The sequence below is a fragment of the Brachyhypopomus gauderio genome, chromosome 8 (genome assembly GCF_052324685.1).
Source record: "Brachyhypopomus gauderio isolate BG-103 chromosome 8, BGAUD_0.2, whole genome shotgun sequence".
Lineage (NCBI taxonomy): Eukaryota > Metazoa > Chordata > Actinopteri > Gymnotiformes > Hypopomidae > Brachyhypopomus > Brachyhypopomus gauderio.
This window is the reverse complement of record NC_135218.1, coordinates 24,256,215-24,284,008: the sequence shown is the minus strand read 5'-3', so window position 1 is coordinate 24,284,008 and position 27,794 is coordinate 24,256,215. Positions and strand designations below refer to the sequence as shown.

The 27,794-nt window shown below is 49.1% G+C and overlaps 1 protein-coding gene across 1 annotated transcript in view; it reads left to right on the top strand.

The window, feature by feature from the left end:
* Positions 1 to 27,794, top strand: part of cacna1ib (calcium voltage-gated channel subunit alpha1 Ib) — a 72,544-nt gene that overhangs the window by 30,858 nt on the left and 13,892 nt on the right. The window contains 14 exon segments of the mRNA XM_077016057.1: positions 1,907 to 2,374; positions 4,009 to 4,109; positions 5,031 to 5,154; positions 6,107 to 6,175; positions 8,102 to 8,280; positions 11,855 to 11,981; positions 12,358 to 12,483; positions 12,601 to 12,690; positions 13,935 to 14,127; positions 16,799 to 16,950; positions 18,195 to 18,304; positions 23,448 to 23,581; positions 25,313 to 25,383; positions 27,621 to 27,699. Coding sequence (XP_076872172.1) covers positions 1,907 to 2,374; positions 4,009 to 4,109; positions 5,031 to 5,154; positions 6,107 to 6,175; positions 8,102 to 8,280; positions 11,855 to 11,981; positions 12,358 to 12,483; positions 12,601 to 12,690; positions 13,935 to 14,127; positions 16,799 to 16,950; positions 18,195 to 18,304; positions 23,448 to 23,581; positions 25,313 to 25,383; positions 27,621 to 27,699 — 2,023 coding nt within the window.

Here is a 27,794-nt window from a genome sequence, read left to right as displayed (position 1 = left end):
GACAAAGGGCAGAAAACAGAATGAACAACATGGAGCTAATGTCATGGTAACCAGTCCAATCCTGACAAAAACAGTTAATACTGTGTGAAATCAGACATAGAGCAGCACCGTATATCCAGAATGGAATCATCTTTTTTCAAAATTCACGTTGTGTGACAATTCGACTACAAGGAGCTTCAACTTTTAATGCAGTTGTTGGGAGATTTTGAATGGGTGTCATTTTAGTTTGCACCCTGTTGATTATTTGAAAGAGTGAGTAGTTATTTGAGAATGTGTGTGTGTGTGTGTGTGTGTGTGTGTGTGTGTGTGTGTGTGTGTGTGTGTGTGTTGTGTGTGTGTGTGTTTGTGTGTGTGGGTGAGATGGAAAGGGAGAGAATTTGTGGTGACGATCATGTCAGATTAGTCAGATTTGAGCATCATACTGAGAACGGTAATTGGGCAGTGCTGCCCTAGACAGAGTTGTACTTTACGTGTGTGTGTGTGTGTGTGTGTGTGTGTGTGTGTGTGTGTGTGTGTGTGTTTGTGTCAGTATTGACACAGTATGAGTCAGTATTGAGCATACTGAGAACAATAAACGGGCAGTGATGCCCTAGACAGAGTTGCCAGGTGTGTGTGTGTGTGTGTGTGTGTGTGTGTGTGTGTGTGTGTGTGTGTGTGTGTGTGTGTGTGTGTGTGTGTGTGTGTGTGTGTGTGTGTGTGTTTGATTAGAATCAGCACTCAGTGTGTGCTGTCTGCTTCTGTTGGGAAATCGCACAATATTAATGAGTCAATGAAACATTTGTGATAATTATTGCTTTGATTAGGAATCGCACGACCAGAGACGGGCCTGGTGCTCCCTGTACATGGTGTTTGTGTGTGTGAGAGAGGGAAGAAGGGGGAGAGAGAGAGAGAGAGAGAGAGATAGAGAGAGAGCATGTTTACAGGACCAAAATTCCCTCTGCAGGGTGCCAAGTCCAGTCATGTCTGTAAGGTTTCCATAGCAACTCTTCTTTAATTGAGGCAGCCATGAAATGAGAAGTGAGAGAGGAGAGAGCAAGAGAGAGAGACAGATAGACAGACAGGCAGAGAGAGAGAGAGAGAGAGAGAGATAGATAGACAGGAAGAGAGAGAGAAGTGCGATGGGTTAAATATAGCGTCATGACGCACCGTTTTTGGGCGATCACGAGAGTTAGGCGCATGCCTATCTGAGCTCCTTTAATGTCTGCGTGTACGGCTCGAGGCCACACACACACACACACACACACACACACACACACAGAGTCAATCACAGTATCTGCCCCATTCATGATGTGTGAGTCACCATGCAAACACCCCCCCACCACCACCATGTAAACGTGCGGAGCAGCCGGCGACGAGCGCTGCCGTGACTACTCGTTGTTTCCGTAGTTCCGTCGTTCCGGCTGTAGCGGAACCCGCCTCGCTCGCGGCCGTGTAATTTCCAGCTCGGAGGCGTGCGCTCTGGACACGCCCACTCCCAGCCATTCATGAGAATTATGAATTAAGTTTAAAGCTACATGTTGCTAGCGTTTTGTTTGACAGTAAATACCAACCATGTGAGCCGTGCTTCCTGTCGGAGGACAAACATTCCTTTCTGCGTAAAGTAAATTTAGATGACTTAATAATGGTTAACAAGGTTTCTATGGAAACTGTCTTTTTACCTCCACTGGTGCTAAATATGGGCAATTGTCCTCAGTTACATAGACACATACAGCATATAATTATCTGTGTTGTACACACACACACACACGCACGCACACACACACACACACACACACACACACACACACACACACACACACACACACACACACACACACACACACACTCATTTGAGTTGGCCCATTTGCTTGTGCAAGGATGAGTCCCGTTCTGTAATCCGTCTCTCTTTTGTTCTCCCTCTACATAGCGGCACGGTCGCAGTTCCTTGTACCGCCACTGGGGGCGCCCTCACCCTCAGCCCGCCTGGAGCCGGCGCTCTAGCTGGAACAGCGTGGGCCGTACCACCCGTGGGCTGGCCGTAGGGGGAAGCCTGCGTGTGCGTGGCCCTCACTCCCACCCGGGCGAACGCGAGTCCCTCCTCTCGCCCCCTCCCCCGCTCTCCCACGCCCCCCCACCGCTCTCGCGCCGTTACCCCCCACGACGCCACCGCCGCGCCCTCTCCCTGGAGCTCCCCGAGTGTCTCCAGCTCCCGCCACCCCCGCCACAGCGCCCCCCTCTGCCCAGGAAGAAGAGCTTCTGTGGGGACCGCGGTGCGGGCGAACACCAGGACTGTAATGGGAAGGGTCCGGGCCCCCAGGTGCCGCTGCTGAGTGAGGTTTACCCACAGCTCAACGCTCGCAAGGACCGGCCCAACTTGGACGAGGAGACTGACTATGTGAGTTTGATTAATTGATCATCACACAGGTTTCAAAGAGCAAAGTATCTACAGTAACTTCAGGAAAAATACAATACAATATGCCTAATTTTATACCGAATTACTGTTCTATGATTAACAGCAATTAACAGCAATTAACAGCAATTAACAGTGTGTAATCACTGCACATAACGTTCCGATATGTTCACATTCCATCACAGTCACATTCCATTACAAACGCATTCCAATTCCATCACATTCCAGTTCCATCACATTCCAATTCCGTCACATTCCAGTTCCATCACATTCCAATTCCATCACATTCCAGTTCCATCACATTCCAATTCCGTCACATTCCAGTTCCATCACATTCCAATTCCATCACATTCCAGTTCCATCACATTCCAATTCCATCACATTCCAGTTCCATCACATTCCAATTCCATCACATTCCTATTCCATCACATTCCAACTCCATCACATTCCAATTCCATCACATTCCAACTCCATCACATTCCAATTCCATCACATTCCAGTTCCATCACATTCCAACTCCATCACATTCCAACTCCATCACATTCCAATTCCATCACATTCCAGTTCCATCACATTCCAACTCCATCACATTCCAATTCCATCACATTCCAGTTCCATCATATTCCAACTCCATCACATTCCAACTCCATCACATTCCAACTCCATCACATTCCAGTTCCATCACATTCCAATTCCGTCACATTCCAACTCCATCACATTCCAATTCTGTCACATTCCAACTCCATCACATTCCAATTCTGTCACATTCCAATTCCATCACATTCCAGTTCCATCACATTCCAATTCCATCACATTCCAACTCCATCACATTCCAATTCCATCACATTCCAGTTCCATCACATTCCAACTCCATCACATTCCAACTCCATCACATTCCAATTCCATCACATTCCAGTTCCATCACATTCCAACTCCATCACATTCCAATTCCATCACATTCCAGTTCCATCACATTCCAACTCCATCACATTCCAACTCCATCACATTCCAATTCCATCACATTCCAGTTCCATCACATTCCAATTCCGTCACATTCCAACTCCATCACATTCCAATTCTGTCACATTCCAACTCCATCACATTCCAATTCTGTCACATTCCAATTCCATCACATTCCAATTCCGTCACATTCCAACTCCATCACATTCCAATTCCGTCACATTCCGATGTGTTGCTAGATTTATGTAGATGAAGAGCTCTGTGAACACATACACCAGTACATCATTACCGCCACTCCAACTGGCTGCTGAGAACAGAAATTATGGGTACTTATTAAGATGTTTGCGAGGGAGGAAAGTTGACATTTGGAGCAATAATGATGCATTATTAACTCTAGAGGTTTCCACAGAACATGCCTGCTCTGGATGGTTTACGAGTTGCAGTGTTTGTAGAGGTTCTTCATGCTGTTTGAGTGTTTGGGTTTTGTGCTGGCGTTAATAGAATGTACTGGGCTGAAAATTGACCCGTTCGTTAAAGACACTACCCCCAATTGCTAAGTTGGTAATAACAATGCTGAGTGCTCGTGTTTGTACACGCATTTGTCTGTGCGTGTATGTGGTATTTATTTATTTTGATCGTGTTTGTGTTTTTTTTTTAAGAGCCTGTGTTTTCGAATTCAGAAGATGATTGAGGTGTATCGGCCTGACTGGTGCGAGACAAGGGAAGACTGGTCCGTCTACTTGTTTTCACCCCGGAACAAGTGAGCCCACAACATTGGTTCCTACCTGTGCACTGGAATTTCACCGATTAATGTAATTGCTGCTTATCTGTGAAATGGGAGAAGCTCCATAAATTGACCTATGAATCAGCGTTCCTCTACCTGAAGAACACCTTGAACACACTGAACGCACTTTCAGTGGATTCATTACAAAGTCAAACCCATGGGCTATAATATATTTTGGTATCACTTCATAAATAATTCAGTAGATCATCTCAAATCCCCACAGCTGGTCTCATCTGATGCTCTTCACCTGGTCTCATCACCTGGTCTCATCTGAGTTCCCAGGATCGTGTTTTTATGATTAGCTTTGTTTGGGTGTTGACTTTATCGAATGGATTTCAAGAATTTGTTGACAAAGAGAGTCACCCTAGTTCCGGATGTGGCTATCTTTTTTAGCACCTCCAAAAATATTTCCAGCAACATCTTTCGACCGCTGTGGTGTGTTATTCTCTTTCTCCTCCTTTACACACTCTCTCTCTCTCTCTCTCTCTCTCTCTCTCTCTCTCTCTCTCTCTCTGTGTAATTCAGTGGGCTGTGTGTGGTCTGACCCAGAGGAAGGCAATTTACTGTACAGTCCGCAGGAACATTCAAAAGGAAAAAAGTGAGAGATACAGATAGTGGGAAGGGTGGTTGAAAGAAGAGATGCATAGAAGGAGAGTGGAGAGGATGGAGGGATGGAAGGGAAAGAGGAATGGAGGGATAGAGATGGACAGGGAGGTAAATGTGGAGCTGTGGTGAGTGGAGCATGACGGAGGAGGACGTACGAACGAACAGCAAACTGGGAAGTGGGTGGAGGTGAATGTGCAGCATGGAGCTGTCCCTCTGGCTTTTCTCTTCTGACTCTCTCTCTCTCTCTCTCTCTCTCTCCCTCCCTCCATCCCTCCCATCCTCTTTCTTCAGGTTCAGGCTGACCTGTCAAAGGATCATAGCCCACAAACTCTTCGACTACGTGGTGCTGGCCTTCATCTTCCTCAACTGCATCACGGTGGCGCTGGAGCGTCCCAAGATCCACCAGGGCAGCCTGGTAGGCTCCGCCTCTTCCTTTCACCCGGTGCGGCCCAAATCCTCTTCACCACACTCAGCCCTCCGTCTCCACCTTCACCTCCACCTCCACCTCCCCCTCCGCGGTTCCCAGGCGTAGCACACTTAACCCCGCAGAGAAGCACCCGCCCGCGCCTTTCAAAAGGTTGCCGTGGTGACCCACGCCGGCTCCGTCCTACGTGCGGAGCTCAGAGTGTCTCGAGCCCAGCTCACAGCTCACCTGAGCAGGAGCTCTGACAGTGGCAGAGAGAGTTCTAGAAAAGTGAGCTTAGTTTTGTTCTGCTTGAAGCAACTACTGCAAACCCCGGTGGAAAATTCAGCAGGTTAATTGTGCCAACGGACGTGCAAACACAACACACAGCATAATATAATTGCTATGGATTCCAAATCTGTTACTTCACCAATAATGTTGAATCCATATATAGCATCATGAAGCAAGGACTGTCCGAACCTAGCTGTTTTGAATCCACCCTGCAAGATTCTGGCTAATCTGATATTCTGGTTGGCGTGGATGTGTGGAGTTTTTGATAACACTCTGAAGCTTGTTGAAGACCAGGTCAGAGTTGATTAGAATAAGCAGGAACTGCTCACTCCTGTCTTCATTAGTTGGTGCAGCTTTTTCGGGTCGACCTCAGCGCACATTTCCGCACATGCCCTAATCCTGTAGTGTAAAGGCAGGATATTACTGTCAGTCCAAGGCCCCAGTTTCCCTCACAGTGTCGTTCTCAGCTCAGGTCTACCTGCCCAGCTTGATTTTATTGCTTAATTTCTTCTTTTTTCTTATTTTACTTCTCCCTCTTTCTTCCCCTCCCTCTCTCGCCCTCTCTTCCTTCCGCTCTCTTCCTCTCTCTCTCCTCCTCCACATCTTTCCTCCTCTCCCTCACTCTTTCTCTCTCACTCTCTCTCCCTTTCTCTTTCTCTCTCTCTTTCTGCAGGAGCGAGTCTTTCTCACCATCTCTAACTACATCTTCACTGCTATCTTTGTTGCGGAGATGACTGTTAAGGTAAACACATCTCTGCGCATGCGTAAACAGCTGTCAGCCCCTGTCAAAAAACACGCTCCTGGGTGCCATGGAGACTTCACCGAAGATCCCATCACCACAGCCATCCGCTCTCCTGCAAGACCTCCATTAGTTGTTTACTGAGACAATCCTGAACGGGTTCTCGCTGAATAATCTCGAGTACCTCTGCCAAATACGTCTCTGTTTTAAACTACAGTTATGTTTTAGAGCAAGTTAAAAGCAAATGCAGCTTTATTTCGTTATGCTATTGGTTTGCCGTCTCGTCTTTACCAGAGCAGCCGTGGTTCCTCTCGAGGTCTCGTCCTCTTGCTCTCGGAGCGGTTTTACTTGCCACTGTCGTCTTGGGTTGTACTTTATGGACCTGGACCCAGACTGTGTTCGTATGATAACGTGTCATGAAAGGCACAGTAGAACCAGTAGTGAAAAGTTTGCAGCTTCCTCCACACACGTGACTACGATGGTCCTGCTCGGGCTTTCTGAAGGAAAAGTGGCTTTTTTTTTTTTTAAAGATTATGTTTTATGACTCTTAAAATGATTTATTCATGTATTATGTCTGTTCATGCTGTATCATGCTTTAAATATCCTTTTTAATAGTCCAGAATCATGTATAATTTAGTCAGTCTGTCACACTTCATGGTTTCTTGCTGAGATGAACTTCGTTATGGATGAATTCTCACAAATAACAAAGATAGGGCTACTTTTACAATTTAACAAAATCTGATATTTAAGTGTTTCTTCCTGTACCCTATCAGGAGAATCTCTAATTTGTGTAATAGCTTTTAAACATTATCAACATACACATTAACTAATGTGTTCCAGATCAACTCTAAAAAGCGTTCATGAGCACATTGTGAAATTTGGAGTCTGAGTGGATGTGTTGAATTGTCTTGGCTTAGTGTCTGTGTCCAGTTTGTGGGGCTGAGAGGCACAAGACCACTGTGATCTCTAGAACCGGGTTATGTAGAGTGCTGAGGAGGATATCTCCAGAGGTTCACTCAGGACCGCGCAGGAGTGTAGTGACACCATGCTGGTGTTGATGAACTCTGAGACAGAAATGTGTGTGTGCATCAACCAGAGGTGTCAATTCCAGGTTCAGAAAGTAAAAGTCCTCACCAGGATTTTGCTCAGGCTTCCTGGATTGTGCAGATTCCACTAATTATACCTGGATTGCACTAATTAGAAAATCTAGCAAGCTCGAGCAAAATCCTGGTGAGGACTTTTACTTTCTGAAACTGGAATTGACACATTTGGCATCAACGCATGCGTGCATGGACACATATATGTATGTGCATACACACTCACACACACACACACACAATTCTGTATTGTAATTCTCAAAGACTGACTTATCTTAGCCATTTCGTCAATCTCTCTTCTTCTCCCCGATATCTCTGTGAGACGCACAAAACCCACACACACTAATGACATGGCTGCCGGCATGTTTGTTCACCTGTGAGCTCTCAGGAAGAGGTGCACACCCGACCGGCTTACTGGCACCTCTGCACCGGTGGAATGCGGGAGGCCAATCATTGCCACCTTCCCCATCCTGCCACCGTGCATGCTCAGCGCGCCGTGGCAACAGTTGGCATGGCTCCCGCTGCTCGGAGTTCAGCCGCCGCTGGGGAGCAGAGGTGTGAGTGTGGAGTGGGTCTCGCTGGTGTCAACAGCACCACTGAGCTGTTAACTCGCCTGTCTCGCGCTCTCTCTGTCTGTCTCTCTGTCTGTCTACGGGTCGTCCAATGCTGTTTCCCACAAGCCCCTCCTAGGAATCTGCTCGGGTTCCATCGGGTTTTCCTGTAATGAAATCTCTGTTGGTTTTTGTTTGCCCCTGTGAAGTCTGTGGGAAAGTTCATCCAATGGGTGAAATGACTCTCTCTCTCTCTCTCTCTCTCTCTCTCTCTCCCCTAGGTCGTGTCTATGGGATTGTATCTGGGAGAACGTGCCTACCTGCGCAGCAGCTGGAATATTCTGGATGGCTTCTTGGTCTTCGTGTCTCTAATTGACATTGTGGTGTCGATGGCGGGCGGTGCGAAGATCCTGGGTGTGCTACGGGTTCTCAGGCTCTTGAGAACATTGCGCCCCCTCAGGTAGGGAGTACTTACAGCAAGAGGAGTCGTGAGTTTGTTAGTGTGTTCCTTGATGGTACAGAGTATTTAAGTACTTAAAACACAGAAAGATGTATTTGTCATGGTGTTATAAGTAATACAGTTAAGAAGTAATACTGGTTTAAGATGAAATTTGAGGAATTTATTATAAGTATTATGATAATATGAGAATTAGTAACATGTAGGTGAAGTAACCTTGACATGTCATGGCCTGGCGGTTAGGGAACTGGTCTTGTGACCGGAGGGTCGTGGGTTCGATTCCCAGACAGGCCATGACTGAGGTGCCCTTGAGCAAGGCACCTAACCCCAACTGCTCCCCGGGCGCCGGGCTAGGGCTGCCCACCGCTCTGGGCACGTGTGATCCACAGCCCCCTAGTAATCACTAGTGTGTGTGTGTGTTCTGACTGCACAGATGGGTTAAAAGCGGAGGACAAATTTCGATTGGGGTGTAAAAATCACAATTGACAAAATATGGCACATTTTTTTTTTATCATGAATTTCATTGATAGTCTCTTACAACTCATTAAGACCCAAATCACTCAAACGGTCATTGAACTTCTCAGTCATAAGATAATAGAAAGTAATTGGAAGCTTCAGACAAAAGTCCTCATTTATCCTCAGATTCCCCACATTTACCCCACATTTACCCCACATTTACCTCACATTTACCCCACATTTACCCCACATTTGGTGTGTGTGTGGGCCCTCAGTAAAGTGTCAATGTTTTCATTTGAAACTGATAATGTGCATTCAATCTTCTCTCTGTAAGGTTATTCTGCCTATTTTTAGACCTTTCACTGCATTTCAATTGGTTTTGTCAAGGTAAACCACTGAATACCATCAGATGATCACCTCTCTTCATGAGTCCTGCATACTCTCTTGTGAAGCTTTTTATAAAGCGTGTTCTTAAGACAGATGCACACACACACACACACACACACACAGAGCCTCCCCCGTCGGTGTCCACCTGTCTGCTAGCATGAAACACTGGAGTATGGCATGTCTGCACCTGCTCCCACGAGATGCAGGTGCGGTCAACACACACTCCTTTCTAGCTCAGGCATGTGTGCTATGCATTGGATCAAGTTCACGATTATTTACCAACTGCTGTGTTGAGATTGAGAACTTTAAGTACAGACATGCTGTGCCCTTTATATCACCAGTATACAAGATGTAGTGTGTAACAGACATAGGTTCAGTCTTTTATTAGCCTAAGGCCACAACAGAGACCCGTCAGCTTCTCTGTTTGAACCATGCTAATTTAAAAAATTCAGGCTTATGCGCTTATAAGTCAGAATCATATTTTCAGTGGTCACCACAGCTGCAGTTTCAAGAAACTTCAAGAATTTGGTACCCTCCAAAATAAGTAAGAGGGGCGTCTCTGTGAGCTGTTTGGGAGAACTGACGGAAGCAGATTTAGCGCTAATACCTCTGTCGGCTCTCAAGGGTAATGAAGAGACAGACAGAGGGTTGGTACCCGCTGCATTTAGCAACTCTGTCGGCAGCGCTAACGCTCTAGCGCGTAGCCGCTCTGTCAGCTCTGGTTGAGGGAGCAGAGGCAGCGCTAACAGCCCTGCGTGCACCGGTCCATTAGCGATGCTGCTAGCAGCTTCACAGCAGCCTTGTGCAGCAGGTAGTTTCAAGATAAGGTTCAGAGTTCCTTTTTGGGGTTTGACAGACAAACTCTTTGATTGCTCCTCTATTTTGTCTTTTGTTTTGTTTTGTTTGGTGCTAAACATTGGAGCTAAATGCTAAAATGTAGATTCTATGTCTCTGTCAATGGCAACAGTTAATCCATCACGGGTAGGCTATAACTCTTAGACAAAGGTTAGCACAAGACCATGGTGTGACGGGCAGGTGTGAGCAACAAAAAGGAAGCGATCACGCCAAGTCTCAGGGAAAAAGGGTGGTTTAATATAAAGTGTGCAAACCTAAAACCCGTGCAATAGATCCAAATTAAGGATATAATGACCAGCGGTCAACTGGTACAAAGACAAGACATATATAGACAGACAAACGACCATCAGGTGGGAACGGATCACGGGCTCCGCCCACCTGAGGGGCGTACACGACGTCACAAAACAACAACAACACAGCCGCTGTGGACGGAGGCGGCCGGTAGGGGGCCGCCTCACCGTGACAGACCCCCCCACCAAGCCGCACTCCCCTCCACTGGGTGTGTGGCACACAGCGGCTGCACACAAAACATGAAGGGGCAGGAAGGCAGAGACAGGCAGGAACACACCTCCTGCCGTCCAGGAGCTGAAACATAAAACACAACACATTACACAGCTCACCTCCCCGGGCGGGACCCTGGACCGGCCGGGCCGTTAACAACACAAAACCACGCCCCGGCCGGTCACAGGGCCCTCACGCCCTAACCGGCATTCAGCTGGTAAGCCCCATGGTGTGAGGACGAGGGGCTACGTCTCCTCTCTCGTCCCTCGTGTGTGTGTGGGTGTGCAGGCTACCTCTCCAAGGCGTGGCTACTTCACCTCCTGGACCTACCTCCTCCCAGAGCTGACCCCTGCCTTCTGCTAGGGGTCACCCCAGCCTCCTGGGGAGCCAACCCCTCCCGGGGCCTCTCATCTCAAGGTGGACTCCTCCACCCAACCCAGGAGCGCCAGAGACCGAGGCCCAGAGCACCCCCGACGCGGGCTAGGGAGCAGCCCCAAGGGCCTCCTGGTCACCCCCGGGCAGGAGGGAGGATCTCCATCCCCAGCAGGAGCTTTTCAGACCGGAGTCCCATGGTCCCCAAACATCTGGGGGCCCCAGCCCTCTAGGGAGGGGCTCTTCACGACCGGGCTCCGGTCACCCCACAACACAAGGGGACTCCTGCCAGGTGGAGACCCCCACAAGGTCCAGGAACACTGCCAAGGAGAAGCACCTGCACAAAGAACACAACCTCACACACACACACACGCACCACACACATATACAAACACGAAACACAAACGCGCCCTACCCTATTCAGGGCCTCCCTCGGGAGAGACGCCCTCCGTGCCACACCCCATGGCACGGGACCACAGCCGGTAGGGGGCCGCCTCACCGTGACACATGGCAACATTACGGATAGTGTTGCCACCTGTCCCGGTTTTCCCGGGACTGTCCCGGTTTTCACGTGCCTGTCCCGGTTTGTCCCGGTTTTTCTTCTTTTTAATATTCGGTTCCGGCAAACCACGATTCAGACTGTTTCTGGACACTTGAAATCTGTAATTTTTTCTCGCTGTGTCCATCTTAAACCCCTCCGGTAACATTTTACATTTGCCAGTGTCCTTGTTTTTTGTCAGACCTAGGTGGCAACCCTAATTACGGATCATTATTATTATCTAAAGCAAATATGCATGTTTAGTTTGCACTGGAACTAACTTATTACTGCATATTTTACCACATATTACTACTACTTCTTTTTCATATTAGTTCACAGTAATAAAATAATCATAAGCCCACTCTTAATCATAAGAGTGTGAGAGGTTACCTCTCTTATTGGTCATTTATATGCATATTCATGACTTTGGTAATAATATTTGGAATATTTGTGATCTCTGTATTTCAGGGTGATTAGCCGGGCTCCTGGGTTGAAGTTGGTGGTGGAGACCCTGATCACCTCGCTGAAACCCATCGGGAACATCGTCCTCATCTGCTGTGCCTTCTTCATTATCTTCGGCATCCTCGGCGTGCAGGTCGGACACGATTCTCTCCCGTCGGGATGCTCTGATCATCTCCACACTGAGTCTCCCTGCTGTGTGTCACAGTGCAGTGGCAGTCAAGCTGATCTCTCTCACCTCGTGGCTCTCTCACCCAGACTGGCCCCCCCCCCCCCGGTCCCCCCTGTCCCCCCTGTCCCCCCCTGTCCGTATCTCCTGCTGTCTGTGAACTCTCCGCCAGTAACGAAGGATGAAAGCTCATCTCAGAGTTGTCTCTCACACTGTACTCCATAGTATCTCCAGTTATTTTTGCCTCATAATATTACCTTGGGGACCTTAATGAAACATTCATTAATGTTTGTGTGTGTGTGTGTGTGTGTGTGTGTGTGTGTGTGTGTGTGTGTCCGTCTAGCTTTTCAAAGGCAAGTTTTATTACTGTGTGGGCCTGGATGTGAAGAATATAACCAATAAGTCCGACTGTCTCTTGGCTAAACACAAATGGGTTCATCACAAGTACAACTTCGACAACCTAGGGCAGGTACGGGCCCTGGGCCAGCCGAGCACGTGAGGGGCTTCAGATTTCAATTTCAGGGACAGAACGCAGTTTCCCTCCAAACACATCCACTGTTTGGAGCCTGCTGTTGTCTCTCCCCAGGCCCTGATGTCTCTGTTTGTCCTGGCGTCCAAGGACGGCTGGGTCAATATCATGTATCATGGACTCGATGCAGTGGGTATAGACCAACAGGTGAGACAGAGCACCGTTACATACACACACACACTCACACACACACACATACATACATACATACATACATACATACATACACACACAGCAGAACGGATTAGCTCATGAAATTGTAATACTAATAAAAACTAATAAAAGCATTTATCTAACTCAAAGGGGGATTGGAGATTAAGTCTGGCCCAGGGAGACATGCATTATACCTACAGTTCCTTCATTTTCAATTAGCATTTCTCAGTCACTTGCTGCTTAGTATGAAAACAACCAATCACGTCCTCTCATTTGCTCGTTAATCTCCACTCTCTTGCCAAGCAGAGCTCTGGAACAGGGTAAATATTGACTTATACTTTTATTGGCGATATTTGACAACAGAACGCTCTCCTAGGACAAGGTGCTTTTTCTGCATATTCAGACCACCAGGAGAGACCACATACAATTTATTTTCATTGCAAAATAAATATTTTATTGCATTCATTATTTTTCATACTTGACCTTAAATTTTCATTATTTTCATTAATGACCGTCTTCATCTGGAGAATATCAGATATGGACACAATAAAATGGATTGTCCTTGGGCTAGTCTTATCATATACTGGAGTTACTCCCTCTCCCTCTCCTCTTCCCTCCTCCCCTCTCCTCTCCTCCTGTCTCCTCTCTCCTCTCTCTTCCCCTCTCCTCTCCTCCACTCTCTCCTCTCCTCTCTCTCCTCCCCTCTCCTCTTCTCCCCTCTCCTCTCGTCCCCTCTCCTCTCCTCCCCTCCTCTCCCCTCTCCTCTCCTCCTCTCCTCCTCTCTTCCCCTCTCCTCTCCTCTCTCTCTCCTCCCCTCTCCTCCTCTCCTCTCCTCCCCTCTCCTCTCCTCCTCTCCCCTCCCCTCCCCTCTCCTCTCCTCCTCTCCTCCTCCCCTCCTCTCTCCTCTCCTCCTCTCTCCTCTCTCTTCCCCTCTCCTCTCATCCACTCTCTCCGCTCCTCTCTCTCTCCTCCCCTCTCCTCTCCTCCACTCTCCTCTCTCCTCTCTCCTCCCCTCTCCTCTCCTCCTCTCTCCTCTCCTCCTCTCTCCTCTCTCTTCCCCTCTCCTCTCTCTCTCCTCCCCTCTCCTCTCTCTCTCCTCTCCTCTCTCTCTCCTCCCCTCTCCTCTCTCTCTCCTCCCCTCTCCTCCCCTCTCCTCTCCTCTCGTCTCCTCCTCTCCCCTCCCCTCCTCTCCCCTCTCCTCCTCTCTCCTCTCTTCCCCTCCTCTCTCCTCCCCTCAGCCGGTGACCAACAACAACCCTTGGATGCTGCTGTACTTCATCTCCTTCCTCCTCATCGTCAGCTTCTTCGTGTTGAACATGTTCGTGGGCGTGGTGGTGGAGAACTTCCACAAGTGCCGGCAGCACCAGGAGGTGGAGGAGGCCAAGAGAAGAGAGGAGAAGAGGCTCCGTCGCATGGAGAAGAAGAGGCGGAGTAAGAGGGGGAGAGGAAGGGAGCGAGGGGTGGATGGAGGGAGAGAACGAGGGAGAGAGAGGAGAGAGAGATTGGGAGGGAGCGAGAGAGCGAGGGAGAGAGAGATTGGGAGGGAGGGAGGGAGGGAGGGAGGGAGGGAGAGAGTGAGGGAGAGTGAGGGAGAGAGAGAGATTGGGAGGGAGGGAGAGAGCGAGGGAGAGTGAGGGAGAGAAAGATTGGGAGGGAGGGAGTGAGGGAGAGTGAGGGAGAGAGAGAGTGAGGGAGGTCACGGTATCACTGAAAGAGAAACCTGACGAAGGAAGAGAGCTGCAGAAGGAGAAAGAGCAACACAGGAAAAGAAACCGAGGGAGACGGATCAAGTGGCAAAGCTGGCGGGGCAGAAATAGACTCGGCTAATAACAGCAGTGGACAAGGCTCCTGTCCTCCTGTCCTCCTCCTGTCCTCCTCTGGGGAGTCTTCTCAGAGCAAAGGCAGAAGGATTAGAAGAGGGAGAGAACAGGGACAGATGACATGGGCAGGTAGAGAGTCAGATAACAACAAATCGATGTCCCTCTTTGAATCCTTGCTTATTAGAGCACTTATTAAGGCTTATTATGCTTCTGGGTCCTAATTACGTCTACACGGGCGGCAGCGAGAGCTCGAAGACGTGCTGCAGTGGGTCATTAGCTCTTTCAGGTGTGCTCCACTCGCAATGGGGTCACCATGCTTCCCAGCTCTCCCTCGTCTTCTGCAGAGGAGAAGCATTAATCACGCACTCGGCTTCTTTTCTCATCACTCCTCTCCACCGACTTTCATTTTCCCTTAATATCTCACTCCTGTCTCCCAGGTCTCACCTTATTTTATTTCTCATTTGTGACTCCTCTGGCTTATTTATCCCGCCCCTCACTCCATCTGCTGCTCTTGGTGTCAGATCATTCGTCTCCTGTCTCATCGTGATGGTGCTTTACCTCATTTGGGTTGTTCTCGCCACCCACGTCTCCACCACCACCACCACCACGTCTCCACCACCATCCATGTCTCCACCACCACCACCATCCATGTCTCCACCACCACCACCACATCTCCACCACCACCACCACGTCTCCACCACCACCACCACGTCTCCACCACCACCACCATCCATGTCTCCACCACCACCGTCCCATGTCTCCACCACCACCACCACATCTCCACCACCACCACCACCCACATCTCCACCACCACCACCACCACGTCTCCACCACCACCACCCACATCTTCACCACCACCACCACCACCCACATCTCCACCACCACGTCTCCACCACCACCACCCTTGTCTCCTCCACCACCACCACGTCTCCACCACCACCACCCACATCTCCACCACCACCACATCTCCACCACCATGTCTCCACCACCACCACCCACATCTCCTCCACCACCACCCACATCTCCTCCACCACCACCACCACGTCTCCACCACCACCACCCACGTCTCCACCACCACCACCCACATCTCCACCACCACCACATCTCCACCACCACGTCTCCACCACCACCACCATGTCTCCACCACCACCACCCACATCTCCTCCACCACCACCACGTCTCCACCACCACCACCCACGTCTCCACCACCACCACCCATGTCTCCACCACCACATCTCCACCACCACCATGTCTCCACCACCACCACCCACATCTCCTCCACCACCACCACGTCTCCACCACCACCACCCACATCTCCACCACCACCACCACATCTCCACCACCACGTCTCCACCACCACCACCCATGTCTCCTCCACCACCACCACGTCTCCACCACCACCACCATGTCTCCACCACCACCACCCACATCTCCTCCACCACCACCATGTCTCCTCCACCACCACCACGTCTCCACCACCACCACCCACGTCTCCACCAGCACCCATATCTCCACCACCACCCATGTCTCCACCACCACCACCCATATCTCCACCACCCGTCCCCACCACCACCCATGAACCGACCACCTTCACCACCAATGTTTCCTCCACCCTCATCCTATTTTGTTTTTGCCCGTTTGATGTTCCTCTAGGTACAGAATGACATGTTCTCTTAGATGCTGTTTCTTGCCTCACTGCTGCAGACTGCAGCAGCAGAGGAACCCAGACAGGAGCCTTGAACACCAAATCAGGGTCATGTCCATCCTGTGAGCATCTCCAAGTTTAGTGATGGACACTGTGGTCCGTCTCACTTGCCACACATTTCAGTGGGCATGTTGTTGCGTTAGCAACTGTTCTGCTATGTCCCCATTTTGAGCTTTAAGGAGTCATGGTAAAAGGAATCATTGATTGCTCTGGCTGGAAACTGTTCTGAGATCAGGAGGTCACTATGTTCAGAAGGAGTGGGCCATTCAACTACATGCAGTCTTTACAGTGGGAGCTTTTCACCTCCCCCTCTCTGTCTCTTTTATAAGGAGGTATTGGGTTCCTATAGTGCATATGGTAACATTAATACTTACTGTAGGCAATGGGAATTTTTGTATGGTAATTTTTTTTGTGTTTGAGAGGGTGCATTAATTTAAAAAGCACAGCTTTGCTTGACAGATCATATGAAAGACGAGAGCTGAACCTAAGACTGGATTCTCTCTCTCTCTCTCTCTCTCTCTCTCTCTCTCTCTCTCTCTCTCTCTCTCTCTCTCTCTCTCTCTCTTCCTTCCTTCAGAGGCTCAGAAGCTGCCATACTACGCTGCATATGGTCACGTTCGTCTGATGATTCACACCTTATGTACCAGTCATTATCTGGATCTCTTCATTACCCTAATCATATGCGTCAATGTCGTCACCATGTCCCTGGAACACTACGACCAACCAAAGGTCAGAACCGCTGCCACATGAGCTCGGGCCAATCAAACGCCAGAGAAAGCAGAGAAACTGTACCTCAATAAAAAACACAATAGATTGGAAGGTGTAGTTATATTGAATATGTGTTGACTGATTAAATTTAATAAGTGGGCGCTGGTCATTAATTTCTCATTCTCGTTATTGTCGTACCATTTTATTGCATCTGGTAGTATTCATGTCTAGCAGCCTATTGTGATTAGACAGCACCAGATAAATAAAGACGATCTGTCTCTTACTCTTTAACCATGCTGTCTCTCCCCCCTGTGTGTCTCTCCCACCCCTGTACCCCTGTGTGTCTCTCACCCCTGTGTCTCTCTCTCCCACCCCTGTGTCTCTCCCTTATCTCTGTCCCCATCTCTCTCTCTTTCTCTGTCTACTTTTCAATTTGTCTCTCTTTCTGTCTGCTTCTGTGTGCTTGTTGCTCTCTCTCGCTCGTCTCTCTCTCCCCTGTCTCTCTCACTCTCCCCTGTCTCACTCTTTCTCTCCATCTCTCTCTCTCTCTCTCTCCCATCACTCTCTCCCCTGTCTCTCTCTCGCTTGTCTCTCTCTCCCCTGTCTCTCTCTCTCCCCTGTCTCTCTCTCCCATGTCTCTCTCTCCCCGTCTCTCCCTCTCCCCTGTCTCTCTCTCTCCCCTGTCTCTCTCGCCCATCTCTCTCTCTCCCCTGTCTCTCTCGCCCATCTCTTTCTCTCCCCTGTCTCTCTCTCCCATGTCTCTCTCTCCCCTGTCTCTCTCTCCCCTGTCTCTCTCTCACCTGTCTCTCTCTCTCCCCTGTCTCTCTCTCCCATGTCTCTCTCTCCCCATCTCTCTCTCTCACCTGTCTCTCTCTCCCCTGTCTCTCTCACTCTCCCCTGTCTCACTCTTTCTCTCCGTCTCTCTCTCTCTCTCTCTCCCATCACTCTCTCCCCTGTCTCTCTCTCGCTCGTCTCTCTCTCCCCTGTCTCTCTCTCCCCTGTCTCTCTCTCTCCCCTGTGTCTCTCTCCCATGTCTCTCTCTCCCCGTCTCTCCCTCTCCCCTGTCTCTCTCTCTCCCCTGTCTCTCTCGCCCATCTCTCTCTCTCCCCTGTCTCTCTCGCCCATCTCTTTCTCTCCCCTGTCTCTCTCTCCCATGTCTCTCTCTCCCCTGTCTCTCTCTCCCTGTCTCTCTCTCTCCCCTGTCTCTCTCTCCCATGTCTCTCTCTCTCCCCGTCTCTCTCTCTCACCTGTCTCTCTCTCCTCAGTCTCTAGAGACAGCTCTGAAGTACTGTAATTACTTCTTCAGTTCCACCTTTGTGGTGGAGGCCACGCTCAAGCTCGTTGCCTTCGGCTTCCGTCGCTTCTTTAAAGACAGGTAGACACACACACACACACACACACACACACACACACACACACACACACCTAACACACACACACGCACGCACAAACACAAACTCACACATGCACATGCGCACATACACACACACACACATACCTACACACACACGCACACACAAACAAACACACACATGCACACACACACCCACACGTGCACGCATACACACACACGCATACACACACGCATACACACACACACATACACACACACACACACACACACACACACACCTAACACACACACACGCACGCACACACACACACGCACGCACAAACACAAACTCACACATGCACATGCGCACATACACACAAACACACACACGCACACACATACCTACACACACACGCACACACAAACAAACACACACATGCACACACACACCCACACGTGCACGCATACACACACACGCATACACAAACACATGTGCATGCACACAGCACAAAAACATATACACACAGACACCCTCACATCTATCCTGAAGTGATACAGGTGAAGTAGATAAATCATTCCTCTCTCTGCCTTCGTTTTTTTTCACTCTGGTGACTCTGGGAGCTGTTTTGCAGAAACATGCAGTAATTATGCCAATCTACTCCTTATGTTTATTAATGTATGCAGAGACACGCCACTTTTGATTTAATTGAGAAAACTCTGTCATGATTAGAAATCACTGTTTACACGGTTATAGTAATAGGAAGCATGCTTACTAAGATTTGTACTTGACACACAAGGTCATATGACATGATTCATGGTCTCAGTACTCATACATGGTGCCGACTCAGCTCAGCATTGCATATGTACCACTCACAAGAACTGTTGTGTAATCATAATTTATTATGCATGTCAAAGGTATTTCCTTAAAAAAAAGTGATTTCAAAATCAATTTGCATTTCTAATCTTACATCTGATATTCCTTTGTATTCCTAGTTGTATACATTAGAAATCTGCTTTTGCCTTCCATATTTGAAATCAAACATAATCAGTATTATATCATCTGTTAATTGTATGTGATTGGCTGAGTGTTGCAGATATATTTTATTACATCGTCCCGTAGCTGTATGTGATTGGCTGAGTGTTGCAGATATATTTTATTACATCGTCCCGTAGCTGTATGTGATTGGCTGAGTGTTGCAGATATATTTAATTACATCGTCCCGTAGCTGTATGTGATTGGCTGAGTGTTGCAGATATATTTTATTACATCGTCCCGTAGCTGTATGTGATTGGCTGAGTGTTGCAGATTATACCACGGGGTTTTGATGTTGCTTTGAATTTTGGCCCCTTTTTTGGCACGTGGAGATGGTTCTCTTGCCCACTTCTATTGTCATGTTCTTTAGGTAACACACATCCTTACATAAACATGTTCTTTAGGTAACACACATCCTTACATAAACATGTTCTTTAGGTAACACACATCCTTACATAAACATGTTTTTTAGGTAACACACATCCTTACATAAACATGTTCTTTAGGTAACACACATCCTTACATAAACATGTTCTTTAGGTAACACACATCCTTACATAAACATGTTCTTTAGGTAACACACATCCTTACATAAACATGTTCTTTAGGTAACACACATCCTTACATAAACATGTTCTTTAGGTAACACACATCCTTACATAAACATGTTCTTTAGGTAACACACATCCTTACATAAACATGTTCTTTAGGTAACACACATCCTTACATAAACATGTTCTTTAGGTAACACACATCCTTACATAAACATGTTCTTTAGGTAACACACATCCTTACATAAACATGTTCTTTAGGTAACACACATCCTTACATAAACATGTTCTTTAGGTAACACACATCCTTACATAAACATGTTCTTTAGGTAACACACATCCTTACATAAACATGTTCTTTAGGTAACACACATCCTTACATAAACATGTTCTTTAGGTAACACACATCCTTACATAAACATGTTCTTTAGGTAACACACATCCTTACATAAACATGTTCTTTAGGTAACACACATCCTTACATAAACATGTTCTTTAGGTAACACACATCCTTACATAAACATGTTCTTTAGGTAACACACATCCTTACATAAACATGTTCTTTAGGTAACACACATCCTTACATAAACATGTTCTTTAGGTAACACACATCCTTACATAAACATGTTCTTTAGGTAACACACATCCTTACATAAACCTGTTCTTTAGGTAACACACATCCTTACATAAACCTGTTCTTTAGGTAACACACATCCTTACATAAACATGTTCTTTAGGTAACACACATCCTTACATAAACATGTTCTTTAGGTAACACACATCCTTACATAAACATGTTCTTTAGGTAACACACATCCTTACATAAACATGTTCTTTAGGTAACACACATCCTTACATAAACATGTTCTTTAGGTAACACACATCCTTACATAAACATGTTCTTTAGGTAACACACATCCTTACATAAACATGTTCTTTAGGTAACACACATCCTTACATAAACATGTTCTCCTGTTGGTGGCCTTCTGTTTTAAAACTGCCCAGTTTGCATGTGACGTGTTGTGGAGGAGGCAGGCACAACGACGATCGTAGTGAAACACGTACTTTTATTGAACACAAAACGGAAAGTCCAGCACTAACGGTGCAAGCACTCTGATGCTGAGGCTTGCACGGGCATGAACTTTAGACAAAGACGAGCACACGACACCGCGCAAACGCACATTAAATAGGTGAATTACACAGACCCACGTGACCTCGAGACAAGGCACAGGTGTAACAAACGAACACGCTCACAAACAACCCACACCCACGGAACTACTAACATGGACATAACTGCACGCAGACGACGTAGCGGCACGCCCACAGAGAAGGGTCCGGAGCTGTTCCGTAACAGAACCCCCCGCCAGGGGCTCGCTACTCCCGGAGCGTCCCGCGCAGCTGGAAAGCCCCGAACCAACACCGACGGGCAGGTCCGGAGCTGCCGGGATCACGAGCCTCCGAGAGCCGTCACCCCCGACGGCGGGAACCGTCGCGAACAGCTCTAGCACACCCTCCCTGGGAAGACAGGGGAAAATACATTAAACAACGGCACAGCGACAAACACACACACTGGCACATGAAACACGAAAGGCACAAGAGGGAAAAGGAGATTAGGGAATAACAACGGGACAGACAAACATATGGGAACAGGCAGCCATGGCATCGCTCCGGCTGCCTGCCAAAGCGCAAACGGTGGCGCGGTCCCTCCTGGGGGCGCAGACGTAGCGGGCGGTACAGGCGGCGGAGTCCCTCCGGTCTTCGGGTTCTGACTCCGCGCGCGTTGCGCCGCTCGGGGCTCCCGCTGGCCGCACTCCCAGTGGCTTCCTTCGGGGAGCTTCGGTTCTCCCTTTGGGCGCGACCGGAGTCCTGGCTTTGTGCCTTGCGCCGGCTGGTGTCCGCAGCGGCTCCAAGGGCGCATGACACACCCACCTTGGACCGCTGACTACACCAGGAACCCCCTGCGCTCCTGGGGACGCCTTCGCCTCGCCCTCCGACGTCTCCATCTCCTCCTCGCTCTCGGCGACACTCCGACCCAGCGACATGGGTTCCTCCGGGGTCGGGCAGCGGGAACAGTCCATGCTGCTCGCCGCTGAGGGGGACCGAGGAACTTCCTTCTCCTCGTCGCTCTCTGAGGATGGTGCACAAACGGACGGAGGGCGGCTAACGTCCTCTTCCTCCGTACCGCAGCGCTCGGTGGAGTCCGAGTGAAGGGATGGAGGTGGACTGACTCCTTCCGCACCGTAGGGCTTTGTGAAGTCGGAGCGAAGGGATGAGGTGGACTGACTTCCTCCGCACCCTCCCCGTAATACACAGTTGGTGCTGAGTACAACGAGGGCGTAGGGCTGACCCCCTCCTCATCCGACCTCCGGGGAGCCGCTCCCATGGAGGGGTAGCCGCTAGCCCCGCCCTCGCTCTCTTCCTCCGAGTGTACTGAGAGGGGGGGACACCCCTCTGCATCGGACTCACCGCTCCCGAACTCGTTCTCGGGTGGGGACATGACGAGGGAGCCCACGCTCACAAACAGAGGCGCATCCGACTCCTCTTCGGGGTCCTCACTCCCAGACTCGTAATCGGGAGGGGTGAGGGCAAAGGCGCCTACACCCACCTCTAGGGGCTCACTGGAACCCTTCTCTTCGGGGAGTACCTGGTGCGGTGCGCTCTTCTTCTCCTCGGGGCATGCCTGGGCTGGAGCGCCGCGCCTGATGCTCCACATCCTCTCGGCGGCCAGCAGGAAGCACGCTGCCCCTGCTGCGCTTTCGGCCGCCTGAGCTTGACGCAGCAGGCGCGCACACACGGGGTCCTGCTGCATCTCCCCATCGGGTACCGGTACCGTGCAGCGACGCACAGGGGAAGCGGCGTGATGGCGCTTGGTCTTCTTCCCCTTTTTCCTTGCTGCGGTGTACCCTGGCATTTGGTCGGCTCGTCTTTCTGTGACGTGTTGTGGAGGAGGCAGGCACAACGACGATCGTAGTGAAACACGTACTTTTATTGAACACAAAACGGAAAGTCCAGCACTAACGGTGCAAGCACTCTGATGCTGAGGCTTGCACGGGCATGAACTTTAGACAAAGACGAGCACACGACACCGCGCGAACGCACATTAAATAGGTGAATTACAAAGATCCACGTGACCTCGAGACAAGGCACAGGTGTAACAAACGAACACGCTCACAAACAACCCACACCCACGGAACTACTAACATGGACATAACTGCACGCAGACGACGTAGCGGCACGCCCACAGAGAAGGGTCCGGAGCTGTTCCGTAACATTGCACAGTAACCTACATTTCCAGGGAGCATTTATTTATGCAGCACATGATGTACTTATTGAATCACTGCACATTTCTTACTGTGAGGAAATTAAATACAGAAGGTGCAGGAGTGTCTTTTACATGGCCTGTAACATTACATTATTTATTACTTACATGGCCTGTTACATTACATTATGGCTTATGCAGAGTAACTGAGGTTTCTTTGAGGAGTTCTGCCAATGCAAAGTTATCTCTCTTTCACTCTCAATCTTTCTTGCACTCTCTGTCTGTTGCTCTCTTTCTCCCTCTATATCTGTAAATCTCGTGCTTTCTTCTCTCTTTCGGCAGGTGGAATCAGCTTGACTTGGCTATAGTGCTGTTGTCTGTGATGGGCATCACTCTGGAGGAGATCGAGATCAACGCTTCCCTTCCCATCAACCCCACCATCATACGAATCATGCGTGTGCTACGCATCGCCCGCGGTGAGCCCCACCCCTCCCCCACCTGTCCCTCATCCCTCCCCCACCCGTCCCCCACCCCTCCTCCACCCATCCCCCACCCCTCCTCCACCCTCCTCTCCCTCTTCATCAGCACATCTCCACACTGCGTATTGCACAACTCTAATCTCACACGTTTGTATATTCTGGATCTCTGCTGTGTTCGAAATTCCGAAACCCTTAAATGGTGAGCACAATAAAAGTCAGAAGCAGTTGGGTAAGATAATAAAGTAGAATGATTTATTTTAACAAAGCATGGATTAACCCCTGAGATCCCCGTTACAAACACGCCAGGTGTCTGTCACAGAGAGAGCTCAGAGACCCTTCTCCAAGAGATCCCTGCTACAAATGCACAAGGCGTCTGCAAGAGAGAGCTAATTCCCCATTCCGAACTCTCATCTTTTATACGTTTAATCATCAACACACACAGTGTCCACGAGGTGATCAACCAAATGTGATTGGACAATACAGGAAATAATTAACGTTGATTTGACAGATGCATATGATGCATGCCCCCTCCACGCTCATCATCCTCGTGATGTAACGACAGACTGAGTGTCGCCGTAGTCCCTTCCAAGTAGAGATTAGGCGTCTCCAGCGAGGTCAGTTTGGGAACACCAGAGGAACATCAGATTAGGCCTCAGCCGAGGCCAGAGAACACACACACACACACATCTGAGGCCTACTGAAGTCACGAGAATGGCTTCAGTGCCCTGATCAACACACGTATATGTAAAAGATCTCTAACACCTATCTCTAATGTGTTAAATGTATACTAAGAAAGCCTGACATAAATGGAAATCACCAAATTTCCACCACACTGCACACTGAAGTTCTATTCACATGAGAACTACGGCCAGCTGTTAATCGACGTCCCCTCTCCCTCCATCTCTTTAATGTGTGTTACGCAAGTTATGTTCAACATCTCCCTGTAGCATCTTCACAGCACATGAAGCACCAGCTTAGATTTAACACCTTGCTCTACACTGAAAACCTCATTACTAATCTGATTGCTATATACTGTGGTAATACAAACTTGCTGTTGTCATAGAAACCTTTCATTCATTCTTTCCTTCTTTCTTTCTTCTATTCCATTGTCTCTGTCTCTCTTTTACCTTCTACCTTCCTTAGGTGCTTGCACTGTCTCTCTTGCTTTCTTTCTCTCCCTCTTTCTCCCCTCTCTCTCTCTCTCTCTCTCTTGCTCTCCTTTTTTCTCATTTTGGCTCTCCAGCCGTGTAACAAAAGATGGTGGCTAGGGTCATGACCTCTGGGGGGAGGGGGGGGCCCGCCATAATTACAGTCAGGCACAATAGCGGCCAGCCGAGGTGCAGAGCCTCGAGGTTGGTGCGCAACGCCTCCCTATTCACCCAGCCTCTTTCCTCTGCCTAAGCTAAGGACCCACCGCCGTCCTGGTGCACACGGGGCTCTGTGGAGGGAGAGATTAGAGGCAGAGAGGACTCTGAGAACCTGGAGGGTCATGGGGCTTCTAAGGAGAGCTCAGACGTGATGGTGATTAATAGCCTGCACAGACATGCTCTCCAAGGGCCAGTCTGGGACCCCCCAGACCTCACTGTGCTGGAAGCTCCAAGAAATTGATGGCTTATATTCCGCACCACTGGGATGCCCATGAATAGGCCTTTCGAAACGCCATGTTCTCTTGGAAGCTTTTCTACCCCCCCCCATCTTGATCTTTTGGTCTTTTTTCTCTTATCACAGTGCTGAAACTGTTGAAGATGGCTACAGGAATGCGGGCTCTGCTGGACACGGTGGTCCAAGCTCTCCCTCAGGTAAATTCAACCACCGTCTCCTTTCTGCTCGGTACTTAGAAATTTCCAAAGTTCCTAAAAGGGTGGGTAGATAGACAATCATATCTTTGGTCAGATTTTTGCTTTATATATGGTTCCTAACTACCAACCCTTAACTCTAATTCAAAATCTAAAATTAGAATAGGAAGGGTAAAGCTAGGTACACCTCTAATGATATCACGGTCTTGTCATGGATGACTTTGTTTGAGCCATTATGGTCCCCACTCTTAAGCTGCTCAATACTCCTACATCACCCATGTGTGTGGCCTACCCCAAGGGCTGATGGTCTAAATAAACACAGAGAGGGTAATTGCGGAGATCTATCACTTTTTGGTGCCCCGTGTGAGGACGCTGCAGGAATTTCTATATCAACACGCACATTGCTGACCTTCATTGCATATTTCACATCGGGTAATCACTTCAAACTCAAAAATCTCATGTGAAGCGACACGATTGACTTTCACGTAAGGACGCGAGCGTCTAGATGGCTTCACGTAAGGTCACGGACGTCTGGATGGCGTCTCATAAGGTCGCGGGCATCTGGACGGCTTTAAGTAAGGTCGCGGGTGTCTGGACGGCATCACGTAAGGTTGCGAGTGTCTGGACGGCATCACGTAAGGTCGTGGGCGTCTGGACGGCTTCACGTAAGGTTGCGGGTGTGGACGGCGTCACATAAGGTCGTGGGCATCTGGATTGTGTCACGTAAGGTCGCAGACGTCTGGACGGCGTCACGTAAGGTCGCGGGCGTCTGGACGGCTTCATTCACGTAAGGTCGTGGGCGTCTGGCCAGCGTCACGTAAGGTCACTGGAATCTGGACGGCGTCACGTAAGGTCGTGGGCATCTAGACGGCTTCACGTAAGGTCATGGGCATCTGGATGGCATCACGTAAGGTCGCGGGTGTCTGGACGGCGTCACGTAAGGTCGCGGGTGTCTGGACAGCGTCACGTAAGGTCGTGGGCATCTGGACGGCTTCATGTAAGGTCGCAGGTATCTGGACGGCGTCACGTAAGGTCGCCTCCCCCACTTTCGTTGCACTCCTGCTCCGAGCATGTACGAATTCGATTGTCAGTTGCATGAAGGCAGTTGATTTAATTGCTGGGGCATCTCTCTCTGGTCTACAGATTCACTGCACAATCACTCTGTCTCCTCCATGTCTCACTCTCTGACAAATGCACCAGCTGACTGTCTTACCTGCGTTGTTTTATCCTTTATCTGCTCACAAGTTCCCTCTCAGTAGCAAGTATAAGATGCCACAATAGAGTGTATCGATACAAGATGCACAGCCCTAGCAGAATTAAGATTACTCTTCCCTGACTGCATGCATCTGGGGCTGTTTTTACACATCATCAGGCTCACGGCATGCACATTGTATTGGCTCCTGTCTCGAGGTTGGGGGGGAGGGGGGTGTAGGGGTATGTGTAGCTGTTTATGGCAGCCATGCGTACAACAACACATGTATCCAGTGAAGCATTCAGTGTTGACTTTCAGATACGATCTGTACAGAGGCTGATACTCAACACTGAAAAAACCCAGAAGACTGAGACTGAGTGAAACCAACACTGAACTACAACAGGATGTAGTGACATATATATTATTATATCGACCCGGGTATTATATTAATGTCATTAGATAAACTGTAAACTGTTTGGCAGTAACCCTACAAGTTCACAGTGTGGCTTTGCATGTAGAAGGTCCACCGTTTTACCAGCGTTTCCCCGAGTTCTGCTTGCTCTCTCACCACACACACATGTCCCCGTCATCACTTTTAGACCAGACACGTCCCCAGCATATCTGACGGAATTGAATTGCACCTGAACGTAAACAGTAACCTCTCTCGAATGGCCGGGCCCAAAATTGCTATGGCCTAATCTCGCAAAAACATATTTCACTTCCAGAATGCGATGTGATTTATTTGCTGAGCCGATGAAAGGCTGGATGAGATACCTTCCACATATGTGTAGAGACACACACACACATACACACAACCTGTGCTATGTAACTGATTAAAACTGATGCAGACAAATAATTGATCTCTTCCTGCATCGCCTCTGATGGGTTTGTGATTTTCTTGAAGAAGGAGGCATGTTCCCCTCTCTTGAAGAAAAATCTTTGCTAGTGCCGCGTTTGCTACAAACATGGCGTCTGGCCCAGCAGCAGTGAGGTTCTGTGGGTTGTGGTGAGTGGCTAACACGACGCTGGCGGGATCTGTGCTCCACAGGTGGGGAACCTGGGTCTCCTCTTCATGCTCCTCTTCTTCATCTACGCAGCGCTGGGTGTGGAGCTGTTCGGGGAGCTGGGTAAGAGAAGCCTGCGACGTCGTCCACAGCTGCTAAACCTGACCGCCCCCCTGGAGCCGTGACCACCCCCATGATCTCACGTGGCCACGCGCTTT